The 21566-nt window shown below is 46.4% G+C and overlaps 2 protein-coding genes and 1 long non-coding RNA gene across 15 annotated transcripts; 1 reads left to right on the top strand and 2 right to left on the bottom strand.

The window, feature by feature from the left end:
- Positions 1-338: 338 nt before the first annotated feature.
- RPS9 (ribosomal protein S9) lies at positions 339-8631 on the bottom strand. 7 transcript variants are annotated; one of them, XR_014237655.1, is made up of 6 exons: positions 8433-8553; positions 8153-8268; positions 7814-7936; positions 1657-1843; positions 1394-1568; positions 339-585 (listed from the first exon to the last, which is right to left on the bottom strand). XR_014237655.1 is itself a non-coding variant. In XM_082368338.1 (5 exons), exons 2-5 carry the CDS (start codon positions 8247-8249, stop codon positions 408-410), a joined length of 585 nt encoding a protein of 194 aa, XP_082224464.1. In that variant the 5' UTR covers positions 8250-8268; positions 8526-8631; the 3' UTR covers positions 339-407. The 7 variants fall into 7 exon arrangements, 2 of the variants coding, with proteins under 2 accessions (XP_082224464.1, XP_082224465.1); XR_014237651.1 differs by having other exon boundaries at positions 463-689; positions 8526-8631; XR_014237652.1 differs by having other exon boundaries at positions 463-585; positions 8526-8631.
- Positions 8632-8769: 138 nt separating this feature from the next.
- On the top strand, positions 8770-14142 carry LOC309616975. The gene is made up of 2 exons (XR_014237695.1): positions 8770-9196; positions 12433-14142. It is a non-coding gene; the product is annotated as an uncharacterized lncRNA (long non-coding RNA).
- A 1178-nt stretch (positions 14143-15320) lies between these two features.
- Positions 15321-21387, bottom strand: TSEN34 (tRNA splicing endonuclease subunit 34). 7 transcript variants are annotated; one of them, XM_082368266.1, is made up of 5 exons: positions 21330-21387; positions 19967-20213; positions 19491-19740; positions 19087-19344; positions 15321-15866 (listed from the first exon to the last, which is right to left on the bottom strand). In XM_082368266.1, exons 2-5 carry the CDS (start codon positions 20207-20209, stop codon positions 15670-15672), a joined length of 948 nt encoding a protein of 315 aa, XP_082224392.1. In that variant the 5' UTR covers positions 20210-20213; positions 21330-21387; the 3' UTR covers positions 15321-15669. The 7 variants fall into 7 exon arrangements, with proteins under 7 accessions (XP_082224392.1, XP_082224387.1, XP_082224388.1 ...); XM_082368261.1 differs by lacking the exon at positions 21330-21387 and adding an exon at positions 21112-21218; XM_082368262.1 differs by lacking the exon at positions 21330-21387 and adding an exon at positions 21112-21215 and having other exon boundaries at positions 19497-19740.
- Between the last annotated feature and the right edge of the window lie 179 nt (positions 21388-21566).

Genomic DNA, 21566 nt, shown 5'->3' with positions numbered 1-21566 from the left:
GCAGGGTTCGCCTGCATCCTCTGCCTGGAAAGGACTCCTCGCCCCACATGCAAACGGGCGGCTGAGAATTTCCTTCTGTTTTGTTTTAAAGAACCTTCCTCATACTACTACTGGTCTCCCTGCTGTGATAAGCTATGTGTAGACATGTTTGTTAGGACACCGCAGCCCAGCCCTAAGGGGAAAAGGACCACCATCTTGCAGGTGGTACCAAGTACCTGAACAAAGCCGACCAGGCCCCTCTGTGTGTGTGTGGAAACCCGCTGAAGGACGCAGCCTGCACTTCCTACTACAGAAGGCTTGTGTTCAGAGCAGGGAGGAAAAGAGAAACACCAATCAACACCAGTCCTGAAGTGTTTTATTATCTGACCGACTGGAAAACTAGACACTCCATCAGGCCAGGCGGGACCTTAATCCTCCTCCTCGTCATCGCCAGCTCCAGCCCCGCCCTGGCCCTTCTTGGCGTTCTTCCTCTTCACGCGGCCGGGGCGGCCGCCCCCGTACGGAGAGCGGAGGGAGAAGTCGATGTGCTTCTGGGAGTCCAGGCGGACAATGAAGGACGGGATGTTCACCACCTGCTTGCGGACCCTGGAGGGGACGGCAGGTGAAGAGGACAGGGGAACAGGACGCTGCTCTCCTCTCCGCCTGTGCTTTGCAGCTGGCAGGGCTGGTGCTATAGAGCTGCACTGACTCTGAAGCAATAACGGGAAGGGCATTCCTGATCCTAAGGAATTGCTGTGTGTTCCGGAGAGCTTTCAGGCATCACCTGATTCACACAAATGCATCCACCTTTACATTCACACCTCACAGAAGGGAGAGAGCAATTCAGAAGTAACCCACGAGACCAGAGTGAATGAGGTGAGGTGGCAGCATATACACCCAAGACCTGCTTTTCAAATACACAACCGTGCCAGGCACTTCAGATATTCTCAACTGTGTGTATCACACACTGAGCTTTATTAGCAGGTGTAGTTTCACTGTCTTCGAAGCAGCAACCCGAAAGAATAGGGGTTGTTTCATTTCAGACAAGCAACGTGAGAGGCTCCTGCCCGTGGGTCACGGGGCTAACGAAAGGCTGCGGCAGAAATTCAGTATGCGTGTGTCCCGCCCACTTACTACACAGCTCAACTGGGCCTCGTGAACGGGGCCCAATTTACAAAGGGTAAACTGAGTACTCAGATAAAGACCCATCTGGCCTCTGGTCTTCACCGTGGCAGCTGCCACCATGAGCATCAGACCCTGGCCTGTGGTGAACTCACCAAATTAAGGCCGACAGGAGAGCGCAGTGTAGTGGGCAGGGCCTGGAGTGGCTTCACAAGGGCCCACTACACAGCCAAACCCACCCAAGTCAGTTAGCCCCAGTGACTCCTCTCAACTGGACACCAAGGGCTGTTACCTGTCCAGCTACCTGCACGCCTCGGAGAAGCCTTCGCAAGGTGTACGGCTCCAGCCGCAGTGACCCTTGCGCTGGGCTACGGGGGGATGAGGCTGCCCCCAGCTCCCCCATGAGCTGTTTGTAGGGGTCAATCTGTACCCTCAAGGGGAGCTCACACCTTCCTCACCTCCGAGGGCTGCACAGGAGATAGGGACAGCGGCTTAGCGAGGGCGACCATCAGAGGGGATGGGGCGGGGAAGGCTCAGGGAGCCCAGAGGCGGTACCTGATATGGCGCTGGCGGATCAGCACGCGGGCGTGGTGGATGGACTTGGCCAGGCCCAGCTTGAAGACCTGGGTCTGCAGGCGTCTCTCTAAGAAATCCTCAATCTTCAGGCCCAAGATGTAATCCAGCTTCATCTTGCCCTCGTCCAGCACCCCGATACGGACGAGTCGCCGCAGCAGGGCATTGCCTGGTAAGAGGGGAAGGAAGGCCTGCCTCAGCATTCTGGCTGACCTCAGGCTTCTGGGTTCAAACCCTCCACCTCCAAATCACGGTGGTGGGACAAAGTAGGAAGTAAGAGCGAATTCTGATACAGGACTCAGAATGCTATTACGTGAGCCACTGTGACTACCGGAATCCTCACACCACCCTAAGGCAGGTGGTTACCTGCAACTCTGCTCACCTGAAAAAGGAAGAACCTTCCAGAGTTGTTGGGAAGAGTAAATGAGACAACCCCCTTGAAAGGCTTAGCATTCATCTGCAAAAGTCTAAGTGCTGCTGTTCCTAAACTACTCCTCCCGTAACACAGCATAGCGGCTAGGAGCTAATATTCTAGAGTCAAGAAAGCCCTACTAATCAAATGAGGTTAAACCACCTTCCGTATCTATACTATTGGAACAGTATCAGAACCAATCTTATAGGCCTGAAAAAGCCTGGGCATACATTTAAGCTGAGCACATGTCATCCATTCTACCATTCTGAGATTTTCTACTAAAAAGATGGTGTGGACCTAACAGTGCCTGGCACAAAGTAATCCAGCAGGGGTCAGCCTCTACCTTTCACACAACCCTACTTCTTGTCCACGGGCATCCAAAGCTCCACTCAGGACAGCTCTTGGGATGCTGTGGGCAAACCCCTTCCCCCAGGCTCACACTCACTGCGCTCCTTATCACCACACAGGATTATCACTAACACCCTGACACTGGGGTAAAAGCACCATTACCACCCCACCCCTCCCTTGCCCCCAGGCAAAGCTTGAAGGAAAGATGGCTCACTGTGATGACAAAGTCTTCCTAGCAGACCAGGAACCTAGCAGACCAGAATCTAAATGGAGAAACATACTATACACACTATATACCTTTCCCAACACCCCAGGTCATAATATGCACTGAATAAATGCTGAACACGTAACAAGGATATTCTCCCATTTACAACTGCATAAAAGATGAAAAATCTACACAATGAAAAATATAAGACACTGATGAAAAAAATTAAAAACACAAATAAATGGAAAGATATAGTTAAAATGCCCATACTACCTAAAAGCAACATACAGATTCAACGCACTCCCTATCAAAATTCCAATGCCATTTTTCACAGAAAAAGAACAAACAGACCTAAATTTTTATGGTACCACAAAAGACCAATCTTAAGAACAAAGCCAATCTTAAGAACAAAACTGGGCTTCCCTGGAGAGGCCGCGATAGTGAGAGGCCCGCGCACCGTGATGAAAGAGTGGCCCCCGCTTGCCACAACTAGAGAAAGCCCTCGCACAGATACGAAGACCCAACACAGCCATAAATAAATAAATAAAAATTTTTAAAAACAAAGAACAAAGCTGTATACAAAGCCAATCTTAAGAACAAAGCTGTATACGTTACAAAGCTATAGTAATCAAAAGAGTATGCTATTGGCATAAAAAACACATCAAGGGGGGGCTTCCCTGGAGGCGCAGTGGTTGAGAATCCGCCTGCCAATGCAGGGGACACGGGTTCGAGCCCTGGTCTGGGAGGATCCCACATGCCACGGACCAACTAGACCCGTGAGCCACGATTACTGAGCCTGCGCGTCTGGAGCCTGTGCTCCGCAACAAGAGAGGCCGCGATAGTGAGAGGCCCACGCACCGCGATGAAGAGTGACCCCCGCTCGCCACAACTAGAGAAAGCCCTCGCACAGAAACGAAGACCCAACGCAGCCAAAATAAATTAATTAATTAATAAATTGAAAAAAAAAAAAAAAAAAAGAAAAACACATCAAGGGAACAGAATAAAGATCCCAGAAATAAACCCACACAAATTAATGGTCAATTTACAACAAAGGAGCCAGGAATATGTAACGGGGAAAGAAAAGTCTCGTCAATAAATGGTGTCGGGAAAACTGGACAGTCACATGCAAGAATGAAACTGGACCCCTACCTTATCCTGTACACAAAAATTAACTCAAAATCGGGCATTCCCAGGCAGTCCAGTGGTTAGGACTGGGTGCTTACACTGCTGCGGCCAAGGTTCCTCAATCCCTGGTCGGGGAACTAAGATCCCGCAAGCTGTGTGGCGGGCGGGGGGGGGAAGAAACTCAAAATGGACTTGAATGTAAGACCTGAAACCATGAAACTCCTAGAAGAAAACATAGGCAGTAAGGTCCTTGACATATCTTGGAGATGATTTTTTTTGGATTTGACCCTAAAGCAAAGGCTACAAAAGCAAAAATCAAAAAGTGGGACCACACCAAAAAAGCTTCTGCACAGCAAAAGAAATTAACGAAATGAAAAGGCAACGTACAGAATGGGAGAAAATATTTGCAAATCATGTATCTAATAAGGGGTTAATACCCAAAATATGTAATGAACTCATACAACTCAGGAGCAAAAATGGACTTCCCTGGTGGTGCAGGGGTTAAGAATCCGCCTGCCAATGCAGCAGCCCTGGTCCGGGAAGATCCCACATGCTGCGGAGCAATTAAGCCTGTGCGCCACAACTACTGAGCCTATGCTCTAGAGCCCGCGAGCCACAACTACTGAAGCCTGAGCGCCTAGAGCCCATGCTCCGCAACAAGAGAAGGCACCGCAATGAGAAGTTTACACCCCGCAATGAAGAGTAGCCCCCGCTCCCTGCAACTAGAGAAAGCCCACGAGCAGCAACGAAGACCCAACAAAGCCAAAAATAAATAAATAAAAATAAATAAATCTATAAAAAATTTTAAAAACCCAAAAAAACAAAGACCTCAATTAAAAAATGGGAAGATGATCTGAATAGACATTTTCCCAAAGACATACAGGTGGCCAAAAAGCACAAGGTGCTCAACATCATTAATCATCAGGAAAATGCAAATCAAAACCACAATGAGACCTTAAAACTTCTCGATCACAAGAAAAAGTTTTATAACTATAAAACCATGTGCACCTGGGGCTTCCCTGGTGGCGCAGTGGTTGAGAATCTGCCTGCCAATGCAGGGGACACGGGTTCGAGCCCTGGTCTGGGAAGATCCCACATGCCGCGGAGCAACTAGGCCCGTGAGCCACAAATACTGAGCCTGCGCGTCTGGAGCCTGTGCTCCGCAACAAGAGAGGCCGCGATAGTGAGAGGCCCGCGCACCGCGATGAAGAGTGGCCCCCGCTTGCCGCAACTAGAGAAAGCCCTCGCACAGAAGACCTAACACAGCCAAAAATAAATAATAAATAAATAAATAAATAAAAAATAAATAAATAATAATATATAATAAATATATATATAATAAATATATAAAAATAATAATAAATAAATAATAATAAATAAATAATAAATTAATTTTTAAAAAAGCAAACTATGTGCACCTGAAACTAATATAATAATGAATTATAAATTATACCTCAATTTAAAACACAGACATGATATTCAAATAGTAATATAAAAACATATTCAAAGGTAAACAAAAGTGAGTTTGGGATTATCTACCAGTTTGGACACTTCATGCCTTTTTGTCCTTACATTAGAAAGTAGAAACTTGACAATAATTCAACCTGTATTACTTCAAAAATATATTTCATATTTACTATTAAACCACCAACATCCTTAAACAATGGGGAGGGTCATCAATACAGGAAAAACCTTATTTGGTATGAAGACAAAAATAACACCAATAAACTCTGCATCTTCAACAGGATCATGTCCAACTACTAAAAATTGTTACATGGGCTCCATCTGGCCAAAGCATTAACAATCAATCAGTTTTCCTTTTTTTTAGACTAGTTTTATCTATCTGTTTATCTATCTATCCATCTATTTACTTTTATTTGGTTGTGCCACGTCTTAGTTGAGGCAGGCCGGCTCCTTAGTTGCAGCTCGAGGGCTCCTTAGTTGTGGCACGCGAACTCAGTCGCGGCATGCATGTGGGATCTAGTTCCCTGACCAGGGATTGAACCCAGGGCCCTGCATTGGGAGCGTGGAGTCTTAACCACTGGAAGCCCCCCAGAATCAGTTTTTAAAATGTAAAAGCCAAACCAATAAATTTTTTAAAAATGTAAGCCAGTGGGCACCTCAGTGGCAAAGGGGCCCTTGTCACTATGGCATGCAGCAAGCCTGTAAGTGCCTTAGTTTCTAATGTGAAAAATGGATGCAATACCTGTCCTCCCTAAGCTGGTGTAAGAAAGGAGTTCATACCTGTCAGTGACTGCATGAACCAGTCAGTCTTTTTATCAGATGAGACTCTCACACCTTAGTGGGCGAGGCTGTAGCGAGGCTGTAGGCAATCGCCTCAGAGCTTGCAGGCTCCTCCTCCCCATCCCAGGAATCTAAAGAGCTTCATTCACTAGAAAGTGTGCTACCTGATGCTTCCCTCTTGCAACTTCCACTTCCACCCCGGAAAGCCAAATAATCCCTGGACACTTGCCTCTCACCCTGCCCTACGCCATCTCTTTGTCACATGACTGCTTATCACCTAAGTTTCTCTGTGATTATCTCCATCTTCAGCAAGTTCCCCCTGAGACCAGAACCAGCTGCGGTCTGTGGCCCAGACTCAGGGATAAAGTCCCACCCAATACCAGTGTCCATGGGGGAGATTCCTCAATTATCATGAGACTGTCAAAGGAGTTTATGAACTAACAAAAGTTTAAGAATGAAAACCTCTCACATCCTTGGGCCTAGGACAGATAAGAGTGATAAATGTGTGGTAGTTAGTTAAACACGGTCCAAGCCTTTCTCAACCTCTAATATGGATGACCACTCATGCTTAACAGCGAGGAGTGTAACAGCACTTCCTTCCTCAGTCACAGTTTGGGAGAAAAATCAGACTAGCAACCCTGACTGAGAATAAAAAGCCAGGTGCCCAAGGAAGCCTGACGGGTTTCCCAGCCCCTCCTGCTTTCCACCAGAAATCAAGATTTCCCAGGGACAGGCCAAAAGCAAGTTATCAAGATGACACCTAGGCAGTGGCCAATTTTAGAGGCAACTAAAAACAAGCTGTAGACACGTCGAGTAAACTTCATGTTGTGTAAGTTTTATCCCAATAAAAACTGTTACAAAAAAACAAACAAGATACAGAACCACCTACAACCAAACTCACATCTGTTAAAATCACAAACTGTATGTATGTATGTACATATATGTATATATGTATGTATGTATGCGTGTGTGTGTACATATATCTTCCACACCAGGATACAATGCAGAACACACTAACCAAGTCTACTGATTACTTCTTACACTTAGACACTGCTTCAACTTTTGGTGATGTTCTCTAAGCTTCTCCTGGAACCCTCATTCCATCCCCATCGCTGAACTCACCTGAACTCTGGAGCCTGCCCTCCAGTCCCACCTATGGTGGGAGGCCTCTGACCATTTGCTCATTTGAAAAAGAGTATTAGCAGTACCTGCTATGAGCCTGCTTGTGCAGATTAAATAATGTACACCAAGAGCTTAGAAAAAGGGATGCAGTGAGCCTCATAAATACCAGCTATTTTAATATTTTTGCCACTTGAAGCCACAATCTAAGAGGTCCTACTAAAATCTGATCATGTCAATCATTCCTTCCAAAAGCTCTCCATTAACTCCCTATCTCAAGGTAGAAATCTAGAACTTTAAGAGTCTAAAAGATGATAAATTCTGTCACGTGTACCTTACCACAGTTTTTTTAGTCACTGTAATTACTATATGATCTGTACCCTCTCCAAAATCCCCTGGAATGTTCTTCCCTGTGAGATCCACAGGTCCTCTTCTGTTCAGACCTTGAGCAAATGTCCTTGACCACCATGTTAAAGCAGGCAAATGTACACAGTAAAGCTCCCTCCCTGCTAGAACCATCCAGCATTTCAGAAATTTCAGTCTACTCCCACCGCCAGTGAACAAGACACACAAGCTGCAGTACTGTTTTGCTACGCTGTGTACCGCTGGAGCCAGGGGGCCAAGCTTGCTGAGCACTGTTAGTTCTAATCAAGAGGAAACTGAAGCCCAGTGTTTCCCATACACACCTTCAAACAGACGCCGCGGGTCTTTCTCATCCAGCGTCAGCAGCTCCCGGGCAGCCTTGCGGATCTTGGCCAGGGTAAATTTGACCCTCCAGACCTCACGTTTGTTCCGGAGCCCATACTCGCCTGCAAAGAATGGGCGAACAAGTTCAGTCCCACGGACTAGCGAAAACGATTGGTGGTCTCGGGGTACAGAAAATCTAAACAACGAACGATCCCGAATTCGGGGAAGAGGGAGGGGGACACACCGGAGGGATTCCAGCAGAATGAGCACGTGGGCGGCCTCACCCACGTGTTAGCTTCCCCGGCTCGGGAAGCAGAAACCTTGCATTAGCCACTCACCGATCAGCTTCAGCTCTTGGTCGAGGCGGGACTTCTCGAAGGGTCTCCGCGGGGTCACATAGGTTTTGCGACAAACCCAGCTCCGGGCCACCGGCATGCTGGCTCTACTTGCCCGTCTGTGTGGAAAGGAGAGTGGACAGTGAGGACTGGGAGCAGCGCCTGCGCAGTCCCACAACTCAGCTAGAACCTCGCGGCGCCGAGGGAAAATATCGCGAGAACCGTCCCTCAAGCTTTTATAACCGATACCACTCCCACTACTCTCCAACCACCTTCATCTCACCTGCATCTTCTTTAGCGAACTCATTAAAGCTCGGATGGTCCGCAAGACCTTACAACCCACACCCGAAATAAAGAGCACAGCAGTACACCTCACCTACGCTCTCCCTCCGGTAACCGAGAAAAAGGCACACGCGTCCCCCGGCCGCGCTCTTATAGCAGCACCGCAGTCTTGTGACGTCAGCACGCGCAGCACCCGCCTGCACCAATCAGAAAAGACGTTGGCGGGCGGAGAAAGCAATAGAGACGAGAGGTTGGGCCAGAGCGGCGTGCTAAGTTGGGAGGACCTCGTCTCTAGCTGACAAGGTGTCGGAGCATCGTCCGGTGAGAAGTGAGGACTGCTCTCCGCCCTCGGGTGGTTACTTAAGTACCGTCAGCTAGCCTCTGAGTCGCAGTATAAAGTTGGAGTATTCACCGCCACCGCCACTAGACTTCAGCCGGCTCCGACTCTGTGAAAAGATCCCCAGACGGTTGGAGCTGTGAGAAATCAAAGCTCCTTCCAGAAGATAATGTTATATCCATGAATAATGAAAAAAATCATTTTTCATATCAGAATGTCAACCCGAAGCACAGCCAGAAGCCAGTCTGCCCTTTTGAACCCTAAAACAAATCCTCTACTCGTGAAGCTTTGAGCCTTAGGGGAACAGGGAAAAAATAATAATAAAGTAGATCATTTCAGAGTGGTGCTGTGAAGAAAATAAATTACTGATAATGACTGAGGGAAAATGGTACTCCAGATAGGATGGTCAGGGAAGCCTCTTTAAGAAGGTGATTGACTTTTTTTTAATTTGAGACCCAATGATTAAAAGGTTTTGTGCCTCTTTATCAAAGACAGCAGTTTACATCCTGAGGTTTCCTTTGGGTTTCCAGAACAGGGAAAATGTTCTGACACCTCTTGTTATAAACCTGGAGCAATTTATACATTGTTTTTTGATCTCCTCGGCCAACATCTTCCTCTCAGACAGGATTATTTCCTCTAGTCCTTTTCTCTCTGGGATAATCCCATTCACACCAATGACTTTCTTTATCGCTGTTAGATAATATTTAATGAGCATTCTAAAAGTGCTAGGCTTTGGGCTAAACACCTTATGGTTTTTTTGTTTTTGTTTGTTTTTGTTTTGTTTTGTTTTGTTTTTGACCCATGATTTCCATCACTAAAAATAATAACAGGTGACATTCTGGAATATTTACTATGTATCAGGCCCTGTTCTCAGAACTTTACATATGTTAATTTACTTAATCCTCAATACATATTTAAGGAGGACTCTCAGAGAAGTTGCCCTCCCTCATAGTAATACTTTTATAGATGCTTGCTTAAGGAGCACTAATACTATTATCCTATTTTATAGAGGCAGATACTGAGGCATCAAAAAGTGGTTACAGAACTTGCCCAAGACTGCACAAAGTGGAAATAAATTAAGACTGACCGGATGAGAACAAGCAAAGGCTATCTATTCAGAGTAAGAGAGTCAGTCACCATCACTCATGTTTTGGCAGAGACTCAAAGGCAGGCAGAGGTGTGGGAAAGCTATATAGCAGAAAAAAGGAAAGGCTTCAGGTGTCCCTGATTGGAGGCTGTTGTCATGGAGAAGCTAGACGTGGGCAGACTAGAAGTTAGGTACCCTATGCGATTGGTTGGGGTACATATTTGGCTTTCTTTTCTTGGTCCTAAATTGGAAGTGGGGACAAAAATTAGTAGAGTTGTGAATTACTAATCAAGTCCTGGCCCTTTTGGACCTATTGTTGTAGGGGTTATTATTTGGCTCCTTGGATTGTTACTTCCTACAAGCCTGCCTTATAGCAGGCTGGCTTCCTGAGCTGTTTTTGTTTGTTTATTGAAGTATAGTTGATTTACAATATTGTGTTAGTTTCACTTGTACAGCAAAGTGATTGAGTTATAAATACATATATTTTTCAGATTCTTTTCCATTATAGGTTATTACAAGATATTGAATATATTTCCCTGTGCTATACAGTAAATCCTTGTTTTTTATCTATTTTACGTATAGTAGTGTGTATATGTTAATCCCAAACTCCTAATTTATCATTCCTCCCCCCCATTGTCCCCTTTGGTGACCGTAAGTTTGTTTTCTATGTCCGTGAATCTGTTTCTGTTTTGCAAATAAGTTCATTTGTATCATTTTTTTAGATTCCACATATAAGTGATATCATAGAATACTTGTCTTTCTCTGTCTGACTTACTTCACTTAGTATGATAATCTCTATGTCTATGTTGCTGCAAATGGCAATATTTCATTCTTTTTTATGGCTGAGTAACATTCCACTGTATATATACACATCTTCTTTATCCATTCATCTGTCGATGGGCATTTAGGTTGCTTCCATGTCCTGGCTATTGTAAATAGTGCTGCAATGGACATTGGGGTGCGTGTATCTTTTCGAAGTACGGTTTTCCCTGGATGTATGCCCAGGAGTGGGATTGCTGGATCATATGATAATTCTATTTTTAGTTTTTGAAGGAACCTCCACACTGTTCTCCATAGTGGCTGCACCAATGTACATTCCCACCAAGAGTGTAGGAGGGTTCCCTTTTCTTCACACCCTCCCCAGCATGTATTATTTGTAGACTTTTTGATGATGGCCATTCTGACCAGTGTGAGCTGTTTATTATAGATAAGGGGGCTGGTTTTCTGGGCAGGCTGCTGCAGGCTGTGGATCAGAGTTCTGTTTTCATATATGATCTGGCCGTTGTCTGTTTGTATATTCAGCCTCTCAGCAACTAGAAGTCAGGCCAGCATTGCAGCTGGGACAGTATGGCCCCATAGCCCACGCTCTTCACCGCTGTTTTCTGCAGCTGCTGTCCAGCGGACTCAGCAGTCAGTATTCCCTCCTCAGAGCAACAGTCCCACTCAGTCCTTTCCTTTATGACATCACCCTGCTCTATCCAGATGGCTTGGGTTCAAAGTCGGCGGTCCTCAATTACTAGCTCTAATACCTCAGACAAGTTTCTCAGTCATTCTGTGCCTCAGCTTCCTCATCTGTAAAATGGGGGTGACGACCGCACCCACCTCATAGGGTTATCATAAGGATGAAATGATGCAATCTATGCAGATTGTTTAGGATAGCGCTTGGCACCAAGAAAGCACTCAGCGTTAATTACCATTATCATTATTATTCTCTCATTGCACTTCTGTATCTGTCAGACTACCTCGTTCTTTTTTGTTTTCTTGTTTACAAGTTAGCTCTCAGACAAAAATGTTATAGGAGGGCAGGGACTTCCGTGGTGGTGCAGGGGTTAAGACTCCACACTCCCAATGCAGGGGGCCTGGGTTCGATCCCTGGTCAGGGAACTAGATCCCACGTGCATGATGCAACTAAGAGCTCGCATGTCGCAACTAAGGAGCCAGCAAGCTGCAACTAAGGAGCCCACCCAGTGCAACCAAATAAATATTTAAAAAAATAAAAATAAATTTTTTTAAAAGTCTATAGGAGGGCAGAGACCTCATCTTTCCTGTTTATCAGTGTCTTAGCACAGACCTAACATATAAGCTGACAGTCAAAACACTGTTAAATGTATGAATAACTTAACTATACATGCATCATTGGTGTTTCAGAGTTTCCAACGACCCCCTCCTCAGGTTCGATTCATTTGCTAGAGCAGCTTACAGAACTGAGAAACACCTTACTTACTAAAATTAGAGGTTTATTATAAAAGGAAGATGGAAGAGATGCCCAGGGCAATGTACAGGGAAAGGGTGATGACCTTCCCCACTCATCATTGCTTTAATTTGCATTTCCTTGATGACAGATGATGTGGAACATCTTTTCACGTGCGTATTGGCATCTTTTTATCTTCTTTGGTGAGGTATCGGTTAAGGTCCCTGGTCCATTTTTTTAATCAGGTTGTTTTCTTATTGTTGACTTTTAAGAGTTCTTTGTATATTTTGGATAACGATCCTGTATCAGATGTGTCTTTTGCAATATTTTCTCACAGAAGTTTTTAATTTTAACAAAGTCCAGCATATCTGTTTTTTCTTTCACAGATCATGCCTTTTAGTGCCGTACCTAAAATGTCGTCGATGGTACTTCCCTGGTGGCGCAGTGGTAAAGAATCCGCCTGCCAATGCAGGGGACACCGGTTCCAGCCCTGGTCTGGGAAGATCCCACATGCTGCGGAGCAACTAAGCCCTTGTGCCACAACTACTGAGCCTGCGCTCTAGAGCCTGTGAGCCACAACTACCGAGACTGCATGCCAGAACTACTGAAGCCCCCCCGCCTAGAGCCCATGCTCTGCAACAAGAGAAGCCACCGCAATGAGAAGCCCGCTCACCACAACTAGAGAAAGCCCACACGCAGCAACGAAGACCCAACGCAGCCAAAAATAAAAATAAATAGATAAATGTATAAAAAAAGTAATAAGTAAAGTAAAATGTCATTGCCATACCCAAGGTCATCTAGGTTTTCTCCTATGTTATCTACCAGGAGTTCTACAGTTTTGCATTTTTACATTTAGGTCGATGATCCATTTTGAGTTAATTTTTGTAAAGGGTGTAAAGTCTGTATCTGGATTTTTTCTTTTTTGCATGTGGAGGCCCTCAGAATAGTTTTTAATGAGGAACTTTTGAGAGGGAAGACTCAGGACGCAGGTACTGAGTCATCAAAGTACCTTGTTGTAGAGAGAAGAGAGGCATTACAAAACAGGCAGAAGTATAGAGTGTTAGCCAGGCAGGGGTTAGTGTCCTAGTTTAAATTAATCAAAGCTTAGGGAATTCCCTGGAGGTCCAGTGGTTAATACTCCGTGCTTCCACTGCAGGGGGTGCAGGTTCTCTCACTGTTTGGGGAACTAAGATCCCACATGCCACATGTTGTGGCCAAAAAAAATAAATAAATAATCTAAGCTTGCAGGACATCAAGAGTCTATCAAGTTTATTCACCAAACAGGGCAAGAAAGAAAGAAGAAATTGGGGGGGGGGGTAGAAATTGAGAACCAGAGGTGGAGACTTTCAGCCCCAGAATTTTCACCATGTGACTGTATTATAGTAACGAAATCTATGTGACCAAACAAAGCTACACATTTAAAAAATCAAGGTAGGGACTTCCCTGGTGGCGCAGTGGTTAGGAATCCGCCTGCCAGTGCAGGGGACACGGTTCGAGCCCTGGTCCAGGAAGATCCCACATGCCGCGGAGCAACTAAGCCCGTGTGCCACAACTACTGAGCCTGTGCTCTAGAGCCTGCGTGCTGCAACTACTGAGCCCACATGCCACAACTACTGAAGCCCACGCGCCTAAAGCCTGTGCTCCGCAACAAGAGAAGCCACCGCAATGAGAAGCCCACGCACCGCAACGAAGAGTAGCCCCCACTCACCGCAACCAGAGAAAGCCTGCGCGCAGCAATGAAGACCCAATGCAGCCAAAAATAAATAAATAAATAAATTTTAAAATTAAAAAAAAAAAAAAAGCAAGGTATAGGAACTTCCCTGGTGGCGCAGTGGTTAAGAATCCGCCTGCCAATGCAGGGGACACGGGTTGGAGCCCTGGTCCGGGAAGATCCCACATGCCGTGGAGCAACTAAGCCCGTGCGTCACAACTACTGAGCCCGCACGCCTAGAGCCCATGCTCCGCAAGAGAAGCCACTGCAATGAGAAGCCCGCACACCGCAACGAAGAGTAGCCCCCGCTCGCCGCGACTAGAGAAAGCCCGCGCACAGCAACAAAGACCCAATGCAGCCAAAAATAAATAAATAAATAAATAAATTTATTAAAAAAAAAAAAAAAGACTTTGCCTTCCAATGCAGGGGGCCCGGGTTTGATCCCTGGGTGGGGAGCTAAGATCCCACCTGAATTACGGCCAAAAAACCAACACATAAAACAGAAGCAGTATTATAGCAAATTTAATAAAGACTTTAAAAATGGTTCCCCTGGTCCAGGAACTAAGATCCCACATGCTGTGGGGCTAACTAAACCCACGTGCCGCAACTACTGAGCCCATGGGCCACCACTAGAGGGCCAGAGCGCCACAACTACAGAGCCCCTGCGCTCTGGAGCCCACATGCCACAAGGAAAAGATCCCGCATGCTGCAACTAAGACCCAACGCAACAAAAATAAATAAATAAATAAATATTTTTTAAAAATAATAATGTTTAAAAAAATTGTTTTAAATAAATAAAAATGGTCCACGTCTAGAAAGTCTAAAAAAAAAATCAATGTATAAACATTGGAAGCTGGTACTGGTAACGTTCTAGTGATTTCTTAAGCAGAAAGGCGCTACATAGATCATTTTACAAATGCATATTTCATATGTATGTGTTTTAGCTTTTGTAAAAAATTGTGGAATAGAACATATACTTAAAGGAGGATCTAGAATACAAATGTATGGTATAAAAAGTAATTCTCCAAAGACCTGAATAAACAGCACCCAAGGCAAGAAAAAGACCACCCCTGACATTCCCCTCCCTACTCCTAATGGCTATCCTAAAACTGCAACACTCGCTTCCTTCTTTTCTTCATGTGTTATTTTTATTTATGCCTTTGTATGCATCTGAAATGCCTTGTACAAATGTTTTCAAAAGGAAGTTTAGTGCAGTGGAAGAGCTCAAAATTCAGTGTCAGAAAGACCAGGTTTGGGAATTCCCTGGCGGTCCAGTAGTTAGGACTCGGCGCTTTCACTGCTGAGGGCCCAGGGTTCAATCCCTGGTCAGGGAACTAGGATCCCACAAGATGCGCAGTGCAGCCAAATAAATAAATTAATCAATCAATCAAAAAAAAAAAAAAAGAAAGACCAGGTTTTAAATCCCAGCCCTGCTCCCTACTAGATGTGTGACCTCAGACAAGTCATTTCCCCTCCTCCAGGCCTTTTCCTCATCTGTACAAGCAGACACAAATGGCCACATTTCCCAGGACTGTCATAAGGATCCAAATCACAAACTCCACATTTATTCAACAAGTTTATTGAGACCTCTTGGGACCTAAGCCCTGTAGAAAACAGAGATGAATCAGCTTTCACACTCAAGAAACTCACGATTTGAAATAGGTAACTATAAAAACAACACAGCCACTAAGTGCTTGGAATCAGGGAGGGACATGAGAAGGATGTAGTGTTTATAAATCTGGAATCAAAAACTAACTGCCGAGAGAGTCAGGAGGGTGGTCGAGCCTCCCACTTGGAGATGAGCTTGGGACCATCTAGAAAGGCTCTTGCCAAGGACACAGCCACGTGCCCACAGGTCTCTGGAGTTCACTGCAGGCTGGCCCACTGCAGGGATGTGTAGACCACCTTACCATCAGGCTGCGGAGAGCAAAGCAGCAGTGTCTTTCTGACACTGGTGCCGAGGCGGCCAGCAGAAACCAGGTCCTGGAGTGGGATGGGGTCCCCGGGAGCCCAGCACTGAGCGATGTAGTGAGCGTGGAAACGGAGCGGGTCGCCTGGGTGAAGGAGAGAGGCAGGTAGCAGTTTCCAGTGGCAGGGAGCTGGAAGACACTGGGATGTTGACACGGAGGACATGGGGATGGTTCCAGCTATCATTACCAATATTTTAAAAGACACCCTTGGACCTTGGAGGTGGGGTAAGTTGACACACATGTATAGCATAATCTTATTTAAAAAACAAAAATGAAAACAAATAATTGAATACATCGTTGTCAGTCAAAGCCATGAGGAACTCAAAAGGGTATCATGTAAATATCCAATGAGAAGTGACTCTAACAGACTAAAAGAAGTAAGAAAACAATTTACAATAGGATGGCATAATAAAATAGAAGAAAGGAGTCAACAAAATTTTTCTGAAAAGGGCCAGAGAGTAAATATTTTCAGTTTTGTGGGCCGTGCTGCCAACATTCAAATCTGCCACTCTAGCACAATAGCAGCCACAGACCATATGTAAACAAATGGACAAGGCTGTGTTCCAATAAAACTTTGTTTAAAAAAAACCAGTCAGTGGGCCAGATTTGACCTGGGGCTATAGTTTGCCCCCAGATTAGATGAATGCGTTCAAGTAAAGTAGGACCCTGAGTAGGGCACTTTCCAGAAGACTAAGTAACAGGTAATGTAAATCTAAAAGAGCAAGGCTTCCAGCAATTCTACTCCTGGGTATTTATCTGAAAAAAATGAAAACACTAATTTGAAAAGATACACACACCTCTATGTTTACTGCAGCATTATTTACAATAGCCAAGATATGGAAGCAACCTAAATGCCCATCAATAGAGGAATGAATAAAGAAGATGTGGTATATATATATATATATATATATATATACACACACACACATACATACATACATACAACGGAATACTACTCAGCCATAAAAAAGAATGAAATCTTGGGATTTTTGACAACATGGATGGACCTCTATTAGCATAATAGAGGGTATTGTGCTAAGTGAAATAAACTAGAAAAAGACAAATACTGCATGATTTTATTTATATGTGGAATCTAAAAAACGAAACAAATGAACAAACATACCTAAACAAAAACAGAGTCATAGATACAGAGAAGAAACAGGTGGTTGTCAGAGGGGAGGAGGGCTGGGGGAGGAAATAGGTAAGGAAGATTAAGAAGTTCAAACTTTCAGTTACAGAATAAATGACTCACAGGTAAGAAATGTACAGTGTGGGAAATATAGTTAATAATTATGTAATGTCTTTGTATGGTGACAATGGTAACTAGACTTATGGTGCTCATTTTGAAATGTATAGAAATATAAAATCACTATATTGCGTCCCAGGAACTTACACAGTACTATAGGTCAATTATACTTCAAAAATAAAGTCATAGAAAAAGAGATCAGATTTGTAGTTACCAGCAGCAGAGGATGGGGGGAGGGGGAATTGGATGAAGGTAGTCAAAAGGTACAAACTAGCAGTTATAAGATAAATAAGTACTAGGGACGTAATGTACAACACGATACATATCGTTAACACTGCTGTTCATTATATATAAACATTGTTAACAGAGCAAATAAATCCTAAGACTTCTCATCAGAAGGAAAAACATTTTTTTTCTATTTCTTTAATGTTGTTTCTGTATGAAATGATGGATGTTCACTAAACTTACTGTGGTCATCATTTCATGATGTGTATAAGTCAAATCATTATGCTGTACCCCTTAAACTTATAGAGTGTTGTATGTCAATTATGTCTCAATAAAACGGAGGGAAAAAATAAATAAATAAAAGAGCAAGGCTCTAAGACCTTCCATCTGAGGGGATGTCGTAGCAACTATAAATCAAGGCCCTCCCTGGCAGCTGGGTTTCCGGCAAGAAGCTCTCCAGGAGCCAGGCACCTCTCTGGTTGTTATGATACCTCAGTCAGCTGAGAAAGGAGCATCAAAATGCTTGAGAAGTTACCCCAAAATTGCTCTCCAAGAAACTTAGCATCTTTTAACCTCAGGAAGATTTAGAGTTAGACTTAGAAATATGTATTTAAGAGATTCAGACCTTGAACACTAATCTTCAGGGGACAAAGATTTTATGTACATTTGATACACTGAGTATTTATTGTTTTAGAAATATTGACCTATTACAAGTAACAGGTCAGCCTTGTGGTTTAGTTTCAAATGTGTGATTGAGTAATTGATTGATTTAAACTTAATCTGAAGTTTTAGTAAGTCTATTAACAGTGTAAGAATATAAACTTAAAAATTACCCCATTTATAACTTATTAGATTTAAGTTATTGGCAAGATTCATAACCAGAAAACTGCAGAACTTAAAAAAGAAAATATTAAATTTTAAAATGCAGCTTATAATGTTTGAAACTACTTATTTCCTTTTGTAAATGGGATCAAACATGAATTAATGGTCCCCTTAAAATCTGGTAGATTGAAAAGATTAAGTTTTATAAATTGAACTGAAAGCTTAGAAAAAACCTAGAAATTAACATTTGTATGTTAGGTAAGTTGAATATTCATTTGCAAAACCAAAATAATCTTTTTTTTCTTTTTTTTAGCATACAAAAATCACCCAAAAAAACCAGCAGCAAAGTAATTAAACCATGGTTACTTATAGAGCATGGGGCAGGGAAACTGTTCTCAGCTCCTAAATCAGTCAGTTAAATTTTAGTCTGAGAAGAGAATAAGCCTGTCAACTCATCTGCAGGAAACTTAGTGGACAGTCTCCAATGAATGGCTAAGATCTGACTACTTATCAGGCAGTTCTATCTATGTTCTTAAGGAGAACAAAGAGTGATTTTCTGCACTTTTTTTTTAACCTTTAAGTTACACAATAAATTCAAAAATTAACTGATTTATCAAAAGTCCCCTTTACCTATTCCTGATGCAAATTCCCTCCCAGAACTATTAACTATTTGTCGTTGGGCTGGAGTAAATCCTTTCAAGCTTCTTTCCCACTTGCTTGATAGGATTCTCTGGCTACTTAGTACTCCACTTTAAGTTCTTTTCATATTCTTTCACTAGAGCCACAATTTTTAAGACTACTTAAATAATTTGTCTATAACTGCATAACAGTATAAAATATGATTTACTTTTTACTACACATGTTTTTTATGAGCTGTTCTTTTGTGCCCCCTTTTTTCATTTACTAAACTGCCCTTCAAATGAGCACGGGTTCCCAAAAGTGTTTCCTGTCCTTCCATGGTTTCAGAGGCTGAGAAAATGAGACCAACAAAAAGAAAAGAAAAATGCAGAATGTAGTGGGATTGTGAAGAAATGAGTGGCAACCAGAGGTCCCAACACAAACTCACCGGGATAGACCAGGAAGTCGCCCCCGAACTTGCCAGCCGCACTGAGGAAGAAGCCTCGCTCCCACAGGTCTCTGTAGATGCTGTAGCGAAGCTCGTGGGCAGGACGGCCAGCGTGGGGCCAGTCTTTGGACTGGACACGCCAGTCCAGGGGCCTAGCCTTGATGGGCCGAGGCCTAGCAGTGGCCAGCTGGATGAGCAGAGCAGACCTGGGCAAAGGAGCCACCCCATTTGAAGGCCCTGGCTGGGGAGAGGAGGAGCCTGGCGGGGGGTGAATCCAAGAGAGTTTGGTGAATCCAAGGGGCAAGGTTTTCCCAGCCCCAGGGAGAACCAGCCTTAGATTCCCTGCCAAAATTCCCCAAAGATCTCTTCCCTCCTTCCCCTGGTCCCTGGACTCCAGCTCCCACCTTCACCTGCTTCCTCACGCTCTCCAGCAGCCTGGCCAGCACTGGCCTCGTTCTCTTCTGCAGCTTGGTTCCCACCGGCCTCCTGGCTCCCGCTGGTCCCTGATTTCTGTTCCAGCTTCTGCTTCTTCGCAGCCTGGCCCTCTGCAATCTTCTCTAGGAGCTCCTGACGACGGGTCTCACGGGCCTCAGCTGCCAGAGCACTTTGCTCCTGGAAGCCCTGCTCTTGCTGGCGCTTGAAGGATGCCAATGCCTGAGAAGTAAACTTATCTGTAATCTCAGGATTCAGGCATGCCTTGCCTTAGGAAGCTAGGAATCCCGACTCCCTGGCGCCTCCCAACCTAGGGGCGCGAACCCGGGGATCCCAGTATCCTACTTTCACAGTATTCCAGAATCCAGGACTCCCAGACCCCTCCCACCTCAGGGACCTGTTGTCCCCAGCCTCTTCTCCCGCAGGCGCCCCCAACCTGCCCCCTTACCAGGCTGTGTTGGCGGGGATCCGGGCGCGGGGCGCTGACTAGGGTCACCGCGCCGATCTCGGCCAGCAGCCGCGCCTCTTCGGGCATCAGCAGCAGCGGGAGGCCCAGGCGCGAGTTCTGGCGGGGTCCGCGGGGCAGGGCGCCCACCGTGCGGCCCCCTACTCCCAGGCGCTCTCGCAGCGCCTGCACCGCCTCGGCCCCCCACACCAGGGAGCGGCCGTTCGCCACCTCCACCACCAGCATCCTCCTGCGGGAGGCCAGGGGCACAGCAGTCACCCACAGAGCTGCACGCCTCTCACCGCCCGATTTGCGCCGCGGGGAGGCCTCCCACCGCCGGGGGGGAGGGGTCTCGGCGAAGCCCAGCCCCTGAGTCTCGGGGGTCGGAGCCTCGCTCAGTGCCGCGTTCGCCACCTGCTGAGCGGGAGGGCCAGGCTCCGCCGCCTGGGCGCTGGACTCCGCCCTCGGGCGATCCCGCCAGGCCCCGGGGCTGACCGAGACGAGGACCCGCCCCGAACCGAGCCGCCGGGCCCCGCTGGGGCGTCTCGGACCCCGCGGTCAACATTCTGGTCTGGGCCAACACTGCCATGCCGGCCCACGCGCCTCGGAGCAAAACCTGCCCCAGCGCGGGCCACGCCCCCTTCGAAAGATCCATTTCGGCTTCGCCCTTCGGGTGTCCCCGTCAGGTGTCGGGACCTCCAGAGGCCAAAGCCCCGCTGAGGCCACGTCCTCTTCGGGTTGCTCGGGACTTGGCCCCTCCCCTTTCCGAACCCCCGAGGTTCGGCCTCAGGTCCCCTTGCTGTGAGTCGGGCTCCTAGAATACGAAGCCCCGCCCCCGCCCGAGCTTGACCGGTCCGTAAGTTCGGGAGTCCTCGGCTCAGCCGAACCGCAGCACCGCCCCCTCCCGAACATAAAGGGTTCAGCGTTCGGGCGTCCTCGGCTCCCGTCAATCCCATAGCCTGAGGCCCCGCCCCCTCCGGCCGCCTGAGCTCCCCCAGTTGGAGCTCCTGTCCCACGTTCGAACCCCACAGCCGGAAGCCCGGTCCCGTGAACACCCGCCGTCTGTTCTCCGCTCGGGCGGGCTCACCCCACTCGTGAGCGCTCCCTTCAGAATGTGGCACCGTCCTCTGATAGAACCAGCTAGTCACCTCGTAAACACCAGCTCGCAGTCCCGGCGGAGCCACCCCCTTACGTAGCGCGCCACGCGCTGCTTCCTCCACCCCCCCCCACCCATGCCGACCCCCTGCGTCGATTTCGTCACGCCGCCACCTCAGCGGAGCGGGAAGTCTGGGACCCGCCCCGCAGGGCCGTATCCTTGCTTTCCCCCGAAAGTGAAACCCCCTTGAGCCCGCCCCTCGAAGCGCACCTCCCTCTTCGGTTCCGGGACTTGGAAATGGGAGGCTCCTTACGCTGGACCCGACCCCTTGGCACCACGGCCCGGGGCCCCGCCCCCTTTAGGCCGGGATGCTGTTTGCCCCGCCCCCTTGGAATACTCCTGAGCCCCGCCTCTTTCGTGTTGCCTAAACCCGTGGCTCCGCCTCCCTCCTAAACATGAGACTCCGCCTATCAGCCACCCAGGGTCACTTGTATCCGACTACCTCCG

The sequence above is a fragment of the Balaenoptera borealis genome, assembly GCF_965194805.1.
Source record: "Balaenoptera borealis genome assembly, chromosome: 19".
NCBI lineage: Eukaryota > Metazoa > Chordata > Mammalia > Artiodactyla > Balaenopteridae > Balaenoptera > Balaenoptera borealis.
Note: the sequence above shows the minus strand (reverse complement) of the source record. Positions and strands in the feature narration are given on the sequence as shown.